Source organism: Heterodontus francisci, chromosome 2 (assembly GCF_036365525.1).
Source record: "Heterodontus francisci isolate sHetFra1 chromosome 2, sHetFra1.hap1, whole genome shotgun sequence".
Classification (NCBI taxonomy): domain Eukaryota; kingdom Metazoa; phylum Chordata; class Chondrichthyes; order Heterodontiformes; family Heterodontidae; genus Heterodontus; species Heterodontus francisci.
The window spans coordinates 191,940,779-191,961,900 of record NC_090372.1 but is presented as its reverse complement, the minus strand read 5'-3'; the positions used below and the strand labels follow the sequence as shown (position 1 = coordinate 191,961,900).

General features: G+C 42.5%; 1 protein-coding gene across 5 annotated transcripts in view; it reads right to left on the bottom strand.

The window, feature by feature from the left end:
* LOC137349461 (disco-interacting protein 2 homolog C) overlaps positions 1 to 21,122 on the bottom strand; it is a 635,092-nt gene that overhangs the window by 456,468 nt on the left and 157,502 nt on the right. For 4 of the 5 annotated variants that reach the window (XM_068014972.1, XM_068014974.1, XM_068014973.1 and 1 more), the window contains exon 2: positions 7,887 to 8,030. The exons of the other annotated variant lie outside the window; for it this stretch is intronic. In XM_068014972.1, the coding sequence (XP_067871073.1) occupies positions 7,887 to 8,030 (144 nt within the window). The remainder of the gene's footprint in view (positions 1 to 7,886; positions 8,031 to 21,122) is intronic. 5 annotated transcript variants of the gene reach the window in all.

The following is a 21,122-nucleotide window of genomic DNA, read 5'->3' as shown; positions in this document are numbered from 1 at the left end:
AACTGGAATGACCTTTTGAAAATTTAAAGCCTAAATGTTCTGGTGGAACTTGTTGCTGTAGTCTAAATATATTTTTTTAGAAATGTGTATAGCTGTAAATGCGTGAAAAAAAGTTCCCGTTTTTTCAATTTGTGCTTTTTTTACCCATTGTAATGAAACGCATTCCAGGAATGGTGTTTCATTCCGCTAGGGGTGGAGGTGTCACGGTCCTGTAAGTTTTTTTCTGGAAAGATGCTGTTTGCCTTTAAGGCTTGCAAAGGATCAGTATTGCTTTATGAACCAGCAAGCCTCAGGAGCTATAGGTAGGTGCATTTTCATTGCCTTAGAAACAGCCATTTGGAGACTGCAATACAAAGGGTGCATTCTTGTTACTATAGATACAGCCACCGGGAGTGAGTAACAAGCGATACATTTGTTACAATTCAATTTTGAACTGGCTTTTTAGTTGAAGACAGTTTGTTCTAACAGTACACAGACACAGAGACAGAGGACACAGACAGCTGTGATGACAGCACCTGGAAAAAAAGAACTGTCAACCATTTAAACTGAAGGAATAGGATTTTAGTCTGTTTAATTATTATCTCTCAAAATTCTAAAAAAAAAGTCAAGCCAAAACGGAGATCTCTGATAACTTAAACTGAAGGAAGGGAAGTTAGACTGTGACAATCATTTATCACTCAAAAAAACTCAAGTCAGATTGATTCTATCGAAAGTGTTCACATTTTATTAATTGTTGAAATTCATCACCGAAGAAGGAAGCATCACCTACTGCTGAAGTTAGACTACGGACTGTTCTATGTGGAAGAACCTTTTTCCCCATCGGATGACTGTGAGGACTTCAAGCAACATTCTGTGAGGACTTCAAGCAACATTGGACTGTAAATTTGAAAGGACTAATTTGTCTATTTTAAATGTTGTTTATATCTTCATCGTGTTTAAGAATTTAGTTCTTCTAATTAAAGAGTTAATTTGTTGATTTAAAAAGACACCTGGTTTGGTTAGCCTCATTCGAGGGTTAATAGATGGTACAATTTGGCTGGGTCTTTCTTTAATTTGGAAAGTTTCAAATGATATGTTAGGCGATCTGTGGAGCGACAGGATTGAATTATTAGTGCGTTTCTCCCACCACAATCAAAATCGTATATTTTGATTGGGGGCTTTGACTGGAGCGGTCAGTTGTAACAAATAATAATGTAACAAATGCGCCTTTTCAAAAGTATTCCTGAACCTTTAAAACCAACATACTGAAGGAGGAGCTCCTCACTTCAAACCTGTATATATATAAAATAAAATGCAATTCTACACTTTGCAGCCAAGGGCCCAGAAGCTATTGCACAGAATCACAGAATGCTGCAGCACAAGAGCAAGTTATTCAGCCTATTAAGTCTATGCCACTGTCTGTCTCCGCAAACCAGACATTCTAATTCCACTTCCCTGCTTTCTCCCAAAACCATTTTCAAGCAATTATCCAATTCCCTTTTAAAATAATTTATGGGCTCTATTCCAACAATGGGTTTGTAGTAGAGAATTCCATACCCACTCTGTAAAGATTTTATTCAAAATGTAACTCATGTGATATTATCAAATGGCAGTGGACATGCATTCTCATCACAATGGAGGAGTGTAAATGTCTTGATAGGTTCTGGGCCCAGGGAGACCATGTACCAAGCACACACATGATAATGTCATGATGCTATAGATAGGTGGTGCCTGCCTCCTCCTTCCATGTTATATAATGCACCAGTACCTATGCCATTGCACAGTTCACTGTAATTTGAACCTAACTGCTCAACAACAGCCCATTCCTCTTTCCCAAAACTATAACTGCCTTGCTCTTGCAGGGAATAAGATTGTGATGCATGAAAGATTCATATCATTCAAACAATGAAAACTCTACCAGGTAAATTATCTATCGTTCATCTTTCCACACGCTCCACACACCAAAAGCACTTCAAATCAGCTCAATTGCCGGGATAATATCTCCTGGCATGAATACAACATTTGATGCTTCCAACTGAAAAAGTAGAGTAAGTGGAATCCTGTCTTTACTCGTTGTCACAGTTGCTGACAACTGAGATTGTGCGACTAATATTGGGTTACCAGTACAACATTCATTCTGTCAGCTGGAATCTTCTGAAACATCCACAGGTTCAGAGAAATCCATACATCCAGGAAAAGTAAAGGATTGATCAGCCTCCAGCTTTCATGCCTGAAGACATGAACTTAACCCTCAAGCAAAAACAAAGGAGCTGATGGTTATTCACTATCTCCAGATACCCCCAACTTATAAAATGTCCTAAATTAGCCCTTGGCAGATGCTTTCGCTCTTGAAAATGAACCATGAAGGGAGCGAGAGCATCTGCCACGAAAAGAAAAAAAAAGCATTTATATAACACCTTTCATGTCCTCAGGAAAATACTGAAGTACTTTTTGATCTCAGAGTAGGTTAAAGGGTCGGCACAACATCGTGGGCTGAAGGGCCTGTACTGTGCTGTACTGTTCTATGTTATATGGAGTGTAATAACTGTTGCCATGTAGACAAGTTAGCACACAGCAAGATCTCACAAATATCAGTGTTTCCAGTGTCGTTTTGCAGAGCTCTGTACTAGGTTCCCTGCTTTTTGTGGTATATATTAATGATTTTATCATCAATGTAGGGGGCATGATCAAGAAGTTTGCAGATGGCACAAGGATTGGCTCTGTGGTAGATCGTGAGGAGGATAACTGTAGACTGCAGGAAGATATCGATGAACTGGTCAGGTGGATAGAAAAGTGGCAAATGGAATTCAACCCGGAGGTGATACATTTGGGGAGGTCAAACAAGATAAAGGAATACACGGTTAATGGGAGAATACTGAGAGGTGCAGAGTAAGTGAGGGACCTTGGAGTGAATGTCCACAGATCCATGAAGGTAGCAGGACAGGTCGATAAGGTGGTTAAGAAGGCATAAGGAATCCTTTCCTTTATTAGCCAACGTATAGAATACAAGAGCAGGGAGGTTATGCTGGAACTGTACAAATCATTTGTTAGGCCACAATTTGAGTATGATGTGCAGTTCTGGTCACCTCATTACAGAAAGGATGTAATTGCATTAGAGAGAGTACAGAGAAAATTTACAAGGATGTTGCCAGGACTGGAAAAATGCAGCTATGAGGAAAGATTGGAGAAGCTGGGGTTCTCCTTGGAACAGAGAAGGCTGAGGGGAGATTTGATTGAAACATACAAAATTGTGAGGGGCTTGGACAGAGTGGAGATGAAGGGTCTATTCACCTTAGCGGAGAGGTCAGCGACTCAGGGGCATAGATTTTAAGTGATTGGTAGAAAGATTAGAGGGGAGACGAGGAAAAAAATTTTCGCCCAGAAGGGCGTGGGGGTCTGGAACTCATTTCTTGAAAGGGTAGTAGAGGCAGTAATCCTCAATTCATTTAAAAGGTGTCTGGATATACCCCTCAAGTGCCGTAACCAGCAGGGCTACGGACCAAATCCGGCAGGGTTATGGACCAAATCCTGGAAGGTGGGATTAGGCTGGGTGGCTTGTTTTTCGGCTGGCACAGACACGATGGGCCAGGTGGCCTCTTTCTATGCCGTAAACTTTCTATGATTCTAAATGAGCAGTTAACCAGTTCATTGAGGAATAAATGTTGGCTAGGACACCAGACAAACTTTCATTCTCTTACTCAAATAGTGCCATGTGATCTTTTACATCTATCTGAAAGGTAGTCTAGCATTTCATCCACCTGCTATTTGTTGTACTGGACCACCATTGTGTTGTCTGATTACACACCTCCTGACTTGCCCGGCACTTTGGTCTGGGAGTGCTCCATCACAACTCTCTGGTGGCTGATTTGTCAGTTGGACTGAGCTCAGTTCCCATGCAGTTGGTCAGGAACAACTCAGGTATCGTAATGGAAATGGCTGTCATAGAGTACTATACTGCAGTGTATTGCCGTCTTCAGATCACCACAAGACACAGGACACAGATGCAGTTGATCCTTATTGGTTGGAAAGATAAACTTTGAGGAGTTATACTTCTATAATTTGAGAGGAAATGCAAAATAAATAATTAATTCTTCTTCTGTCACTCCTTTTTAATTCCCTATCCCTTGCCAGACAGAAAGAAGGGACAAACAAAAACAAGAAATGCTGGAATCACTCAGCAGGTCTGGCAGCATCTGTGGAAAGAGAAGCAGAGTTAACGTTTCGGGTCAGTGACCCTTCTTCGGAACTGACAAATATTAGAAAAGTCACAGATTATAAACAAGTGAGGTGGGGGTGGGGCAAGAGATAACAAAGGAGAAGGTGCAGATTGGACCAGGCCACATAGCTGACCAAAAGGTCACGGAGCAAAGGCAAACAATATGTTAATGGTGTGTTGAAAGACAAAACATTAGTACAGATTAGGTGTGAATACACTGAATATTGAACAGCAGCAAGTGCAAACCTGAAGAAAAACAACCTGAAAAAAACAGTGGGTAAGCAAACTGAACAAACTAAGATGAAATGAAATAAATGCAAAAAAAGATTGTAAAAAATGTAAAAAGGAATGTAAAAAAAAAAAGGAATAAAAAATAACTAAAAATGAAAGTAAAATGGGGGGCTGTCATGCTCTGAAATTATTGAACTCAATGTTCAGACCGGCAGGCTGTAGTGTGCCTAATCGGTAGATGAGATGCTGTTCCTCGAGCTTGCGTTGATGTTCACTGGAACACTGCAGCAATCCCAGGACAGAGATGTGAGCATGAGAGCAGGGGGAAGTGTTGAAATGGCAAGCAACCGGAAGCTCAGGGTCCTGCTTGCGGACTGAGCGGAGATGTTCCGCAAAGCGGTCACCCAGTCTGCGCTTGGTCTCCCCAATGTAGAGGAGACCACACTGTGAGCAGCGAATACAGTATACTACATTGAAAGAAGTACAAGTAAATCGCTGCTTCACCTGAAAGGAGTGTTTGGGGCCTGGGATAGTGAAGAGAGAGGAGGTAAATGGGCAGGTATTACACCTCCTGCGATTGCAAGGGAAGGTGCCCTGGGACGGGGACGAGGTGGTGGGGGTAATGGAGGAGTGGACCAGGGTGTCGCGGAGGGAACGATCCCTTCGGAATGCTGACAGGGGAAGGGAGGGGAAGATGCGACTGGTAGTGGCATCACGCTGGAGGTGGCAGAAATGGCGGAGGATGATCCTTTGGATATGGAGGTTGGTGGGATGAAAAGTGAGGACAAGGGGAACCCTGTCACGGTTCTGGGAGGGAGGGGAAGGGGTGAGGGTAGAGGTGCGGGGAATGGGTCGGACACGGTTGAGGGCCCTGTCAACCACAGTGGGGGGAAATCCTCGGTTGAGGAAAAAGGAGGTCATATCAGAAGCACCGTCATGGAAGGTAGCATCATCAGAGCAGATGCGTCGGAGACGGAGAAACTGGGAGAATGGAATGGAGTCCTTACAGGAGGTAGGGTGTGAAGAAGTGTAGTCGAGGTAGCTGTGGGAGTCAGTGGGCTTATAATGGATATTGGTAGACAACCCATCCCCAGAGATGGAGAGAGAGAAGTCGAGGAAGGGAAGGGAAGTGTCAGAGATGGACCATGTAAAGGTGAGAGAAGGGTGGAAAGAAGGGACACCTTCTCTTACGGGTTCCTCAACGTCACTCTTTAATTTAATACAAAAACTGCTTTCTTCGCTCTTCCCCTGAAAGCACTATTGCTAGAGGATAATTCTAAATGGTTTTCATGGTTCAGCCAGAACACTGAATGTGAATAGGTTATTGAACTGTGGAGAGCATCAGAAACGAGCCCAATCATGTCCTTACACAAAGATCACAAAGACATGCATCCTGATTTCTACCCTCCCTAGTTTATAAGCACAACTCGATTCAACTTTCTCACCACAGACCAAGGAATTGAATAACGATTGAACACCTATAACCCTGGGTCTAACTAGCTTAGCACCACACCATTTCACTTGCCTTTCCCCATTAAGATTAGTTCGCCATGTTTTGGGAAAAACATTTCCCCTGATGACCTGCATAAAGTCAGGAACTTATAGCATGGGGAACTAGAAGCATAAGCATAGACCCCACCCCTAAGCAATGCAGCACCATAGCAAGTAAACAATCTGCCACAATAGCTTGCCTAATAAAATGATATTTCAGAAGTCATTAGTAATGCTTAATACTCCTCTCTTCCCTTCAATCAAAGCAGAATAGAGTCTCAAATATTTGGTAATAGCTCAGAGGAACACAAATTGGCTGCAGTTTTAACCTGCCAGCTATACCAAAGGGCAGGTGGCAACAATAAATTAGTTTTCAATACATACATACACAGGATATTTCACAGGAAAGTTAATAAATGTGGCCTTGCCAGTGTTGCCCATATCCTGTGGGAAAAATTCAAATTATCAATTGTAGGACACATTGCTTCTGACCTGGCAGTTGTAATCTCAGTTTGCTCTTAATTTCTAGGCCCAGAGGTACCTGTTGACTCTTCAAAAGCATGTGAATTGTGAACAAAGTATAAATTACAAACCTTCTTATACAAGATAATGGCCTTTCTATAACTAATTAATTGTTAACTCAGCAATAAATGATGGTTGGAAGAATAAATCTAAACTAGTGACTTCATGTTTATCAGTAAGGCAGTTTAGAGGTAATTTCTTATAAAACCCATTGAACTCGCATCAAATTTGGGTTAAATTACTATGAGATTATCTATACTCCAGTTATAAAAATTGATTTAGTTCATATCGTTGAGCATTTCAACACGAGACTCTGAACCAGGTCACCAGTGTGTCACTTCAGTTTGATTAATAATAAAAACAAGAAATGCTGGAACCACTCAGCAGGTCTGGCAGCATCTGTGGAAAGAGAAGCGGAGTTAACGTTTCAGGTCAGTGGCCCTTCTTCGGAACACTTCGGGTCACTGACCCGAAATGTTAACTCTCCTTCTCTTTCCACAGATGCTGCCAGACGTGCTGAGTGGTTCCAGCATTTCTTGTTTTTATTTCAGATTTCCAGCATCCGCAGTATTTTGCTTTTACTTCAGTTTGATTACTGTTTTTCCTCTTCTCAGCCAGCTGATAGAACACAAAACAAAAATAAAAGCATTTTATCTAAGCCTTGACAAGATGATCCAACCCAATACCTCATTCACCCTGCAGTCAATTATGGAATGACATTGATAACCAACATAGATAAGTTGGTAGCTCAGCCCAATCTGCCATCCCAAATGAACCCAAATGTTGAACAGCAACCTGCAAAGTAGTAGTAATAGGGAGGATACTCCCTCCTCCTGCTCAAAAAAATGCAAATTATTCAAAGCTTTTTAAGTAAGATGTCATAGTGGAAACACAGACCCTGAAGTATATTTGTAGCAATCACTAATAAAAAGCTCTCCAGGTAGGATACTGACAACTTATCATACAAGTTTGAAACATGCCTATTGCAGGACTTAGATATTAGAATCATAATGTTGTATTTTAAAGGTATGAAGAGTAGTACAATAATGCACTGTTTAAACCAGTTGAATAATTGATCAACTGTAATAAGATGTTAAAGTCTCAGTAACTCCATCCTTAATTGCCTCATTTTCACAACAGCATAAAAGGGTTTAACTTCACATTACTAACACATACATCAAAACAGAAAACAGAGCATGCTTTTTGGAGATGAAGGGCTTTGTACTGTTGAGAAAATGATGACTATGGATGGACCTTCAAATATGGATTTTAATGCTAGAGTTACAGAGACTATTACAAGATGAAGACAACACCACTATGTGATATACATCAAGCATATTCTAACAAACCACAAAAACAAACAGAAATCAAATCAAGAACACAAGTACGGCACAGAAGGACAACTCTACCCTATTTCTAATTCTGGATATGCTGAAAAGTTACTCACCATTATAGTTAGATTTTGTATCTAGTTGAACAAAGGTGCTGTCAGTAATTGCGTGCAGCTCACTTGGATGTTTGGATAATAGGGCGATGCCATTGTGCCTTTCTTCTTCGCAGTCATGCCTAGGAAGTTCCCTTGCATCACTTCCTGTGGTAGACATAAAGTTCTGTTGCAACCATTTCTTCCAATTATTGTTTTAATAGTAAATGTATTCAATTGCATATGATCATAGAAATAACAGTTTCAAATATGTTTTAATCCAAGTTTGATTTGCGAGTCCCAAAAAAGGAAGCGATGCATAGGAACTTCCTGGGCACAGCTCAATACCAATGGCAAAATGCTATTCCCCTCATGTCCAAAAACCTAACTGAACCTCCTGTAATTTTTGACACTGCCAGCTTTGCTCATTTATACATTAAAAAACCCTGTATAATGTAAGCAATGTTTCACCTTGTCAACAATTATTTAGAGAAAGCTGTCCTTTCAATAGATCAAAGTTTTTAAACTTTTAAAGTTATTTGTTTCAGCTACACGAAGAAAAATGACAGTATTATTTTTTTAAAGTACTATCATCACTAGAAATGCCAAACTATGAGCTATGGCAACCATCCCACATCGACCTAGACCCTCTCAAAGGCAATTAGAGATGGGCAATAAATGCTGGCCTTGCCAGCAGTGTTCTCATCCCAAGAACAAATAAAAAAGATCACTGGATTCGGACACAACAGAGACACACCCAGTCCAGTAAACTTTTCAAAGTCTTCCTCTTTAACATCCAGAGACTCGTGGCAAAATTGGGAGAGCTGTCCCACAGGCTAGCAACAATCAAACAACAGCCTGACATAATCATCCTCACAGAATCGTACTTTTCAGCCAATGCCACAGACCCCTCCATCCATACCCCTGCATATGTCCCATCAGCAGGTCAAACTCACTAGAGATGGTAGCACATTAGCATACAGTCAGGAGGGAGTGGCCCTGAGAGTCAACATCGACTTCAGACCCCATGAAGTCTCATGGCATCAGGTCATACATGGGCAAGGAAACCTCCTGCTGATTTACCCATCCATCCTTCAGCTGATGAACCAGTACTCTTCCATGCTGAACACCACAAGCAAGGAGGAAGCAAGGGCACAGAATGCACTCTGGATGGGCTCTTCAATGTCCATCAACAAGAGTAGTTCCGCAGCACCACTACTGATTTAGCTGGTCAAGCGCTGAAGGACATAATTGTCAGACAGGGCCTGCAGCAGGTGTTGAGGGAACCAATATGAGGGAAAGGCCTCATTAACCGTAACCTCACCAATCTACTTGTCGCAGGTGCATCATCCAGAACAGTGCTGGTAGAAGTGACCACCACACAGTCCCTGTAGAGACAAAGTCCCGTCTTCACACTGAATACACCCTCCATCATGCTATGTGCCACTACCACTTTGTTAAATTAGATAAATTTAGAACACATCTAGCATCAAAACTGTGCATCAATGAGGTACTATGGGCCATCAGCAGCAGAATTGTATTCCACCAAAGTTCATTTCATGTTCTGGCATATTCCTCACACTACCATTATCAAGCCATGGGATCAACCCTGGTTCAATAAGCAGTATAAGAGAGCATGCCAGGAGCTGCATTAGGCATACCTAAAAATGAGACGCCAACCTGGTGAAGCTAAAACACAGGACTACATGCATACTAAACAGCAGGCTAAGTGATCCCAACACCAACGGATCAGATCAAAATTTGCAGTCCTGCCATGTCCAGTTGTGAATGGTGAATAATTACAACAACTAATTGGAGGAGGCACCTGTTGTGTGTTGTTGTAGTGTAGCTAGCGTGTTATTGAGAAAGTCTGAGAGTCTGGATAAGGTCAACGAATAAGTATTATTTACACATCACTATTTACACTCTCAAGCCTCTTTAGCTAGCATCCTTCATGCTACTACTCTCTTCTTTCAAAGCCCATTACCATGTGATTGTTACATCATTACCCTTACTGTGGGAGGGGTTGTTCTCACTGTCTCCAGCATTAATCCTTACATCTCCTTATACTACATCTCCTCCCAAGTCTTTATTCAACATTTTCTTAAACATATATACATTCTTGACTTTATCCACTATCCTTTCTTCCCCTCAACTCCCCAAGTCACTGACTTCACAGATTTAGGCTGTTAGAAGGTTCCACGACTCTCCGCGATCTGGTAGTAGTCTGACTGGGCTGATCAGTAGTCTTCCTTTTAAGCCTAGATCACAGACTTGGTTGATCTTTGCTAAGGATTGTAGTATTCGGTTTGCTTTGGGTTTGATCATCTTCATCTGGGTTTTCCAAAAGAATGATTGGCTGTTGCGTCTAGGGAATAGGGATAATGTTTCTCCTATTTCAACATATGTTTTCTTTAGTTGTGTGTATCACATATGATCTCTGGTAGTTTTCTTCTGTGGATTACAGTACCTTCCCTTTCTAGGTCATGTATACTTGACACTTTTTGGCCATTATTCAGTTTGGGCAAGTCTCTGGCACAAAATCTTTTGTTGTAATTTCGAGTTTGTTGTCTTCTATAAGTATAGTCCCAGACATTCAATCTTGGAAGCAATGTTTTTTAGGCAACACAGGAAGTTGCATTCTTATCTTCCTGCCCATCAGTAACTCTGCAGGTGATAGTCCACACATCAACAGTGTAGATTGATAAATTAGAAATGAGGTTGGAAGATCTTCATTCTTCTTCAATAAGGACTTGATGGTTCTTACACCTCTTTCCGCTTCACCATTTAGCTGTGGATAACGTGGTGAACTTGTCAGATGTTGAAATCCTATTTCTGTCGCAAACTGTGCAGAATATTCAATCACAAATTGTGGTCTGTTGTCTAACAATATTTTGTCAGTGATGCCATGTGTCGCAAAGATGTCTTGTAGAATTCTTATAACAGTAACTGATTTATAACACCTCTCGGGAGGTTTTGTTTCAATGTGGTTACTAATTTTGAGGTCTCATCTAAGGGAACCTGCCAAAACCCACTATTGGCATCGAGCTGGTAAACATGGTGCTCTGAGACAATTTCACTAAGCTGTCGCCCACCGTGGACATTGGCTGAATCTCACGCACTACTGCTTTGTTAAGCTGCGTTAAATCCATACAAATGTGTAGAGTTCCAATTTGTTTTGAGACAGTAACCATGGCCGAACACCACTCCATTGGTTGCATAACAGGAGAGATGACCCCAATTCTTGTCACCTCTTCCAACTGGTCTTGAACTTGGTTCATCAACAGGTGAGGTGAAGATGTACACTGGCCTGGCACCTTCCTTAAGTGATTTTGTACTCTGTCTTGAGTCTTTCGAGACCTGTGAAAAGTTTCAGATAGTCGGCTTGGAAGCGTCTATTTACCTGTGGCAGTTTGACTTCATCAATCTTCTTGATCAGATGCAGGTCTAAGCACGGTTTTCTTCTTAACAAGGAAAATTCTTGGTTTTGCAAGACATATAGGGTTTCCATAATTTGTCTCCCTCTATATCGGAAAGTTGCTTGAAGTTTACCCTTCACTTTCAGTTGAATCCCACCCGGACTATGCAACTATGTGTCCACTGGTTGTAGGCAATGTCTCATCAACCACAGATCTTGGTCTGACAGAACTGTGATACTAATTTGAAACTCGTTAGGTATCCTAGGAAATCTCCTGGTTCCTTTTCTTCTGGAAGTTGATGCACTTCATTCACCGCTCTTTGTGTGAAGGTCTTTTGCTTTGTGCTGCACCGACGCTGAGACTCAGAACCTGATCGCTGGACCTGGATTTTTCGCTACCCACCACCACGCTACTGTGATGCACCCTGAAAGCCTGCACAGCTGACTTTCCGACTGTCCACATCTTCTTTGACTACGGAGCAGGTCTTGGGTTGTTTGCAGTCCCCTGACAAGATCTGCCTTTCTCTTGGCGCTACTTCACAAGGTTTTGCTCACAACACTTTTCTTGTAATTGTCTGATTGCAAATACCACGTCTGTGGTGCCTCCATTTACTCTGAAATGACACTGACTCTCTGGGAGCTTTTCTTCCACAATGGTAGGCACAAGCCTATTCAAAAGTATTATAACCAGGATCTTCCCAGCAATAGAATGGAGGGTGATCCCATAGTAGTTGGAGCAGTCTGATTTTTCTCCTTTGTTTTGTACATCTCGACATCACTTTCGCAGACCTCACCAAGGCGTTCAACACTGTGATCACAGATGGACTTTGGAAAATCCTTGAAAAACATGGATGCCCACCCAGGTTCCTGGCTATGGTGAAGCAGTTTCGTGAAAATCAGTACGGACAAGTCAAGCAAAACAGCGACCTCTCGAGTATCTTCCGAATCTGCAATGGCATGAAGCAGGGATGGGTGCTGCCGCCGACCTTATTTACCATCTTTTTCAGCATGCTGCTGCAGCAGCAGGCAACGAAGACCTTGAGGGAGTTTACATACGCTTCCAGATTGAGGGAGGCCTTTTCCAACCTCAGCCATCTTCAGGCTCACACAAAGTGTGAAAACTCATCCACGAACTTCTTTTCGCCGATGACTGCACTCTCCTGGCCTACAGTCAGTCAGATCTGCAATGTATAACATGTTTTTCCGAGGTAGCACAACTCTTTGGACTAAGGATCAGTTTTAAAAAACCTGAAGCCCTGCATCAGCCTGCACCCCAAAAAGAAGATAGACCACCAAGCATTGTCATAGAGGGAACTGAGCTGAATGCCATCAAGCAATTTACCTATTTGGGGAGCGTCATCTTGTTTAATGCCACCATAGACAAGGAAGTGGACAATAGGCTTTCAAAAGCAAACAGTATATGCGGCAGACTCGACAAACAAGTGTGGAGCAACCGCAGCCTCACAGCACAGACCAAACTCAAAGTGTACAAAGCTGTAGTCCTTGCCACCTTTCTGTATGGCGTCAAGTCATGGGTCCTATACCACCATCATGTACGCCTTCTAGAACGCTTCCATCAGCGCTGCCTCCACAGCATCCTCGGGATTCGCTGACAGGACCACATCACAAAGACTGACGTCCTGGAAACAGACAACATCACCAGCATCGAGGCCATCCTCCTACAAAGCCAACTGCATTGGGCGGGTCATGTTGCCCGGATGGACGACAGTCGCCTGCCCAAGAACGTGTTGTATGGAGAGCTCACCACAGGTAAAAGGAACAGAGGGGCCCCATGCAAACATTAAGGACTCCCTGAAGAAGTCCCTCTCTGTGTGCCACATTGACCATCGCCGGTGGGAAGCACAGGCCACAGATCGTGATGCCTGGCGATGCTACATCAGGAAGGCCACAGACACCTTTTGAGACTGAGCGAAGACCAGCATGAAAGAGAAAAGGAGGAGAAGGACAGATCTATTTGCCCCCAGCAGCGACTATACCTTCACTTGCACCCGCTGTGGGAGAATCTGCCGGTCACGGATAGGCCTGACTAGCCCCAGCGGGCCTGCAACCGATGAGTACAATCTTCCCAAAATCTTCATCTGTGAAGAAATGCCAACAGACTTCACAAGGTAAGGTGATTTTCAAAACATCCTGGTCATTTTAACCGGTGCCACCATGTTGTGTGTTGTCGTTGTAGCATAGCTAGGGCATTAGAGAAAGTCTTGGAGTCTGGATAAGGTCAAATAATAACTCTTTTATTATTTACACCTCCTCCTGGAATGTGCCTTTGCAAAGCAGGTGTGGAAAGAGATGCAGTGGTTTTTGTCAAGGTTCATCCCAAGCAGCTCTGTAACACAGGAGTCTGTGCTCTACGGGCTGTTCCCAGGGACGCACACCGAGACAAACATCAACTGCTGCTGGAGGACTATCAATTCGGTGAAAGACGCCCTTTGGTCTGCCCGAAACTTGCTGGTCTTCCAGCGCAAAGAGTTGTCCACCACCGAATGTTGCAGACTGGCACATTCCAAGGTCCAGGACTACGTGCTGAGGGACGCACTAAAGCTTGGGGCAGCCGCAGCAAAGGCTCAATGGAGAAAGACCACAGTGTAAGGTTCCCCCACCAAGCTGGACTGAGGGGCTGGATCCATGGGAAATCCCTCGAACTGTATCGTTAATATTCTCAATTGCTGTAAATGTAAAACTGTAATTGACATGACAATTGTGAAACAGAAGGGTTGGGAAGAAAATCATGACAGTATTGAAGGAAACTGATCTCCCTTGCAATGTTTGTATTTTTTGGTGCTGTTTGGAAACTGTTTGGCAATGTAATTTTTACAGATTTTTATGAATAAAGTATATTTTGGAAATAAAAAAAAATTATTTACACATTACTATTTACACTCTCCTCACGTCTCCTTAGCCAGCATCCTTCGTGCTGCTACTCTTTTCTTTCAAAGCCCATCACCATGTGATTGTCACATCACCCTTACAGTGGGAGGGGTTGCTCTCACCATTCCAGCATGAACCCTTACATGTCCTTATACTACAGCATCATGAATATTCACATCCCCAATGATGATGGAGCCCAACATGTCAGTCCAAAAGACAAGGCTGAAGTATTTGCAACTATCTTCAGCTAGAAGTGTCAAGTGGATGATCGATATCAGCCTCCTCCTATGATCCCCAGCATCACAGATGACAGTTTTCAGCTGATGTGATTTACTCCACATGATATCAAGAAATGGCTGAGCCCACTGGATGCAGCAAAACCTACAGCTCCTGACAACATCCCAGTTTAGTGAATACTTGTGCTCCAGATCTAGCTTCACATCTAATCAAGTTGCCCCAGTACAGCTACAACACAGGCATCTACCTGACAAGATGAAAAATTGCCCAGGAAAATTGCATAATACGTCCTATTCACAAAAAGCACAACAAATCCTATCTGGTCAATTACTGCCCCATCAGCCCATTCCCAATCATCAGCAAAGTGATGAAAGATGTCACTGACAGTGCCATCAAGCAGCACATACTCAATAATAACCTCACTGGTACCAACTTGGGTTCCACCAGAGACACTTGGCTTCAGACTTCAGCCTTGGTCCGAAAAAGGGAAAAAAAGAGCTGAATTCAGAGGTGAGATGAGTGTGATCAAGGCAGCATTTGACCAAGTGTGGCATCAAGGAGCCCTAGTAAAACTGAAGTCAATGGGAATCGGGGGAAAACTTTCCACTGGCTGGAATCATAACAAGCACAAAGGAAGATGGTTGTGGTTGTTGGAGGCCAATTATCTCAGCCCCAGGACATCATAGCAGGAGTTCCTCAGGGCTATGTCTGGATCCAATCACCTTCAGCTGTTCTATCAGTGCTCTTCACTCCATCATAAGGTCAGAGGTGGGGGGTGTTAGCTAATGATTGCACAGTGTTCAGTACCATTCGCAATATCTCAATGAAGCAGCCAATGCCTGCATGCAGCAAGATCTGGACAGCCTTCAGGCTTGGGCTGATAAGTGGCAAGTAACATTCGCCCCACAGAAGAGCCAGGAATCAGACAGTAGTGATGAACTAAAAACAAGAAATGCTGGAAATACTCAGCAGGTCTGGCAGCATCTGTGGAGAGAGAAGCAGAGTTAACGTTTCAGGTCGGTGACCCTTCTTCAGAATCGTAGTGGTGAACTGTTGTTTTTCACACGGGAGGAAGGTATATAGTAGGGTTCCCCAGGGATCAGTATTCAGACCACTGCTTTTCTTGATTTATATTAATGACCTAGGCTTAGGTGTGCAGGGACCAATTTCAAAATTTATGATGACACAAAACTAGTGTGAACTGGGAGGAGAGATAGACTTCAAGAGGCCCAGGCTAATGCCCTGGGGACCACAGATTCAAATCCCACCATGGCAGCTGGTGGAATTTAAATTCAATTAATTAATTAAAAAACTCTGGAATTGAAAGCTCGTCTCAGTAATGGTGCCATGAAACTATCATCGCTAGTGATAAAGAACATCTGGTTCACTAATGTCCTTAAGGGATGGAAATCTGCAGTCCTTACCTGGTCTGACCTGCATGTGACTCCAGAACCACAGCAATGTGGTTGACTGTTAACTGCCCTCTGAAATGGCCCAGCAAGCCACTCAGTTGTCAAAGGCAATTTGGAATAGGCTACAAATGCTGGTTTTGCTAGCAACGCCCACATCCCATGTAAGAATAAAAACATAGACAGGCTGATGAAATAGGTGGGCAAGTAGATGTAACTTAATACGAACATACGAATTAGGAGCAGGAGTCGGACACTCAGCCCCTCGAGCCTGCTCTGCCATTCAATAAGATCACAGCTAATCTGATTGTAACCTCAACTCCACAATCCTGCCTACCCCCAATAACCTTTCACCCCCTTGCTTATCACAAATCTATCTACTTCTGCCTTAAAAATATTCAAAGACTCTGCTTCCGTAGCTTTTTGAGGAAGAGTTCCCAAGACTCACGACCCTCTGGGAGAAAACATTTCACCTCTTCTCTGTCTTAAAAGGGGGAACCCTTATTATTAAACAGTGACCCCTAGTTCTAGATTCTCCAACAACAGGAAACATCTTTTCCACATCCACCCTGTCAAGACCCCTCAGAATTTTATGTTTCAATCACGTCACCTCTTACTCTTCTAAACTCCAGTCCAACCTTTCCTCATAAGACAACCTACCCATTCCAGGTAATAGTCTAGTAAACCTTCTCTGAATTGCTTCCTTAACTGAGACCAATACTGTACAAAGTTCTCTAGATGTGGTCACACCAATGCCCTATATAACTGAAGCATAACCTCCCTAGTTTTGTATTCAAATCCCCTTACAATAAATGATGACATTCTATTAGCTTTCCTAATTACTTCTTGTACCTGCATATTAACCTTTTGCAATTCATGCACTAGGACACCCAGATCCCTCTGCATCTCAGAGCTCTGCAATCTCTCACCATTTCGATAATATGCTTCTTTTTAATTCTTCCTGCCAAAATGGACAATTTCACATTTTCCCACTTTATACTCCATTTGCCAGATCTTTGCCCACTCACTTAACCTATCTATATCCCTTTGTAGCAGCCTTATGTCCTCTTCACAACTTACTTTCCTACCTATCATTGTGTAATCAGCAAATTTAGCAACCAAACCGTTGGTCGCTTCATCCAAATCATTGATATAAATTGTAAAAAGTTGAGGCCCCAGCACTGATCCTTGTGGCACACCACTCATTATATCTTGCCAACCAGAAAATGACCCATTTATGCCTACTCTCTGTTTCCTGTTAGCTAGCCAATCTTCTATCCATGCCAATATGTTACCCCCTACACCATGAGCTTTTATTTTCCGCAATAAGCTTTGATGTGACACCTTATCAAATGTCTTCTGGAAATCTAAGTATAGTACATCCACCGATTCTCCTCTATCCACAGCACATGTTACTTCTTCAAAGAACTCCAATAAATTGGTTAAACATGATTTCCCTTTCACAAAATCATGTTGACTCTGCCTGATTACCTTGAATTTTTCTAAGTGCCCTGCTACAACACCTTTAATAATAGCTTCTAACATTTTCCCTATGACAAATACTGTGAACAGTGAAGTGATTCATTTTGGGAGGAACAAGGAGAGGCGATATAAAATAAAGGATACAATTCTAAATGGGTACAAAAGCAGAGGGACCTGGTAGTACATGTGCACAAATCATTGAAGGTGGCACGACAGGTTGAGAATGTGGTTAATGATGCATACGGGATCCTGGTCTTTATAAATAGAGGCATAGAGTAAAAAAGCAAGGAGGTTATGGTGAACTTTTATAAAACACTGGTTGGGCCTCAACTCGCGTATTGTGTCCAATTATGGGCACCACATTTTAGGAAGGATATGAAGGCATTAGAGAGGGTGCAGAAAAGATTCACAAGAATGGTTCCCAAGATGAGGGACTTCAGTTACATGGATAGACTGGAGAAGCTAGGGCTGTTATCGTCAGAGAAGATTATGAGGAGATTTGATAGAGTTGTTCAAACTCATGTGGGATCTGGACAGAGTAATTGGGAGAAACTGTTCCCATTGGCAGAAGGTTCAAGAAGCAGAGAACACCAATTTAAGGGAATTGGCAAAATAACCAAGGCGACATGAGGAAAGACTTTTTTTCTTAAAAAACATCAGTGGTTAGGATCTGGAATGCACCACCTGTGTGTGTGTGGTGGAGACAAATTCAATCGTGGCTTTCAAAAGGGTATTGGATAATTATCTGAAGAGAAAGAATTTACTGAGCTACAGGGACAAGGTTGGGGAAGTGGAACTAGCTAAGCTGCTCATGCAGAGTTGGCATGGACATGACAGGTCAAATGGCCTCCTTCTGTGCTATCACCATTCTATGATTCAATGATCACCTCCAATAAGAGAGGGTCTAAACATGCTTCCTTGTCATTCAATGTCATTACTCTTGTGGAATCCCCCACTGTCAATATTCTGGAGCGCACCATTGACCAAAAATATAAATGGACCAGCCACAAATACTGTGGCCACAAGAGCAGGTCAGAGGCTGAGTATTCTCTGGTGAATGTCTCACCTCATGACTCCCCAAAGCCTTTCCACTACCTCCAAAGGACAAGTTAGGAATGAAATGGAATACTCTATATTTGCCTGGATGAGTGCAGCCCAAACATTCTGAAGCTTGACAACATCCTGAACAAAGCTGCCCATCCAGCACCTTAAACATTCAACCCCTCCAACACAGGTGCAAAATGGTCACACAGTGTGCACCATCTGCAAGATGCACTGCAGCAACTCGCCAAGGTTTTTTAGGTAGCATTTCCCAAACCCGCAACTCTAGCACCTAGAAGGACAAGGGCAGAAAGCATTTTGGAACACCACCACCTCTGAGTTCCCCTCCAAGCCACGCACCATCCTGACTTGGAAGTTCCTTCACTGTCACTGGATCAAAATCCTGGAACTCCCTTCCTAACAGCATTGTGGAATAATTACACCACAAGAACTGCAGTGGTTCAAGGAGGTGGTTCATCCCACCCTTCTCATGGGCAATGAGGGATTGGCAATAAATGCTTGCCTTACCAGCGATTCCTACATCCTACGAATGAATGAATGTTTTAAAATGTTCATTCGGAGAACAAAATACAAACATTTAAAATTTTTGAAGACCTGCTCTTGCAGGACAGCTAAACTTTAAAGCTCCAGTTACTATTTTGGCTAAAGAAAACTATGGCCATGAGGGAACAATATCATACATGAGAGAATGTAAGCAGAATTAAAAAAAGATCAAGCTAAGCTTGGCAGAAAAAGTTTCAAATCTTAATTTTCTGCTTAAAGCCCTGTGGAACAGAGCATCAAAACTTACTGAGTTAAAATATTCTAAGGTCAACCCATGTAAAAAAAAATTGCACATTTTAATACAATGTATTTCAATGATACCGGAAACAATGTTGTCTGATTATTTCTTACTCTATATTGGACTAATGCACAATATGGAGCCCGAATTACAACTATGATGCAACTTCAATTTTTTCCAAAACATTTCAAGATTTTAAATTGATACAGAACAGAAGGGAGTAGGTCATACACTAAGTTGATAATAATGTCAATTTCCATCTGGAACTCGTGTTTCAGTCCAGTCCTAAGTGATGGGACGAAGGTTTCAATTCTCTGCTCACTATCAGGGGAATACATAGAGAGAGTTTCAGCAGTTCTTCCCAATTCCTGGTGGTCACAACTAAACAGACAAAGACTATAGGTTAAATTGCTCAGCAACATTGTTAGGACAAAACATTGAGAAAGCCACTCTGTATCTGGTCCATCATAACTTAACAGTAGATGAGACTGCCACTGAGCATTAAAACCCAAAACATATTTGGCTCCCCAACAATGACATTCTTCATCAAAAGTATAAAAACTGCAACATCATTTGTCAAATCATTAGCAAATAAAATACCACTTCAGAAGTGTTCAAGATAATGTAGGTAGAGTCAAATAACAGTCACATGGTGACACGCATGTGAATCCAGATAGCGGATTCAATTTTCACAAAAAATTAAAACTAGAAAGTATATGTATGATTAAAAGTTCATAAGTATATGGTGTAATGATTTAGAATCGGAGGCGAAGACCAATACCAAAGTCCAATTTTAACTTCTTTTTCTGCTGCGTCCTTCTCGACAGCAAGTGGAACATACTTCAAAGGAGGCCAATTGTCCTGAAGATGCTCTATCACTCCCAGGCACTAGCTCAGATACTGAAACTCCATGTGGGTTAGATAGGTGAGGCAAAGGGGGCTGCATGTAATGAAACACCCTGCACCAGTGAGCAGTAGCAGATACTGACGGCAGGCATAGACCAGGATACTGCTTGCTGGTGAGCAAGGTCCTCTCCCAGCTCTGCTGAGCCGGATAGAAATGAGGATTTCAAGGGCCCAGCTCTGAAAAGAAAATTTCTGGTCTCACAGGTATAGCAGGTATTGGAAGACCTGCAAAGAAGTTTCTGCACAATGGCTGAAAGTATGGAAGAGTCTGCTTCCAGTTGTGTGGCATCATCGTGAATGGCAATAGCATGCTGAAGTCTCCTCAGAGGTATGTGGGACACTGCAGCTGGGTTCTCACAAATGCAGTTAATGTCACCAGCATTTGCTGGTGGAAGTTCAAATGGCCATCATACAAATGGACTTTGGGCTCAAACCTCTGTTCCACCTTGGCCAGATTGTTGGATCGAATTGACAGGAGCTTTCATGGAGTCACTCATCTTTTGCAGTCACCTTTCCTAAAAATCAGTGCAAGCAATGAGCCACAGCCCCATGAGAGTGGCACTGATGCGACTGGGAGTGACTTGTGTTGCCTTCTCTCAGTGAAGTCAGAATTCCCTCAACCAACAGTTGCCATAATGCCAGAAAGTCATCTGGGACAGACTGACTGTCTCCTGGCAGCAGCCTACAGCCGAGCCCGTGCAGGCTCAAATACCCAGATGTCACCAGCCACGAGAGTCCAACTATGAAAAACAGCACCCTTTACCAGGTTTGCTGAAGTCATAAGGGGAGCACCAAGTCAGAGTAACAGAATTGGTAAATCTTCTTTTAAATAAAACATAGAGTTGAATATTTGGGTTAAAAATGAAGAATCATTGCATTTGCCATCAAATTCATCACCTCCATCACATTTGGCACTTTGGTTTGCAGTGTAATTAAGCAGCAGCTTCGAGAAGTTGTCTGAATGTTCTTTAGTGCAGATGAAGGGAGTGGTGAAGGATGTAACCAGGTCTGTCAAGCAGAGGAACTTTATTTAAGTTATCAGGGCAGGGAAAAGTCAGTGGAATCACTAAACAATT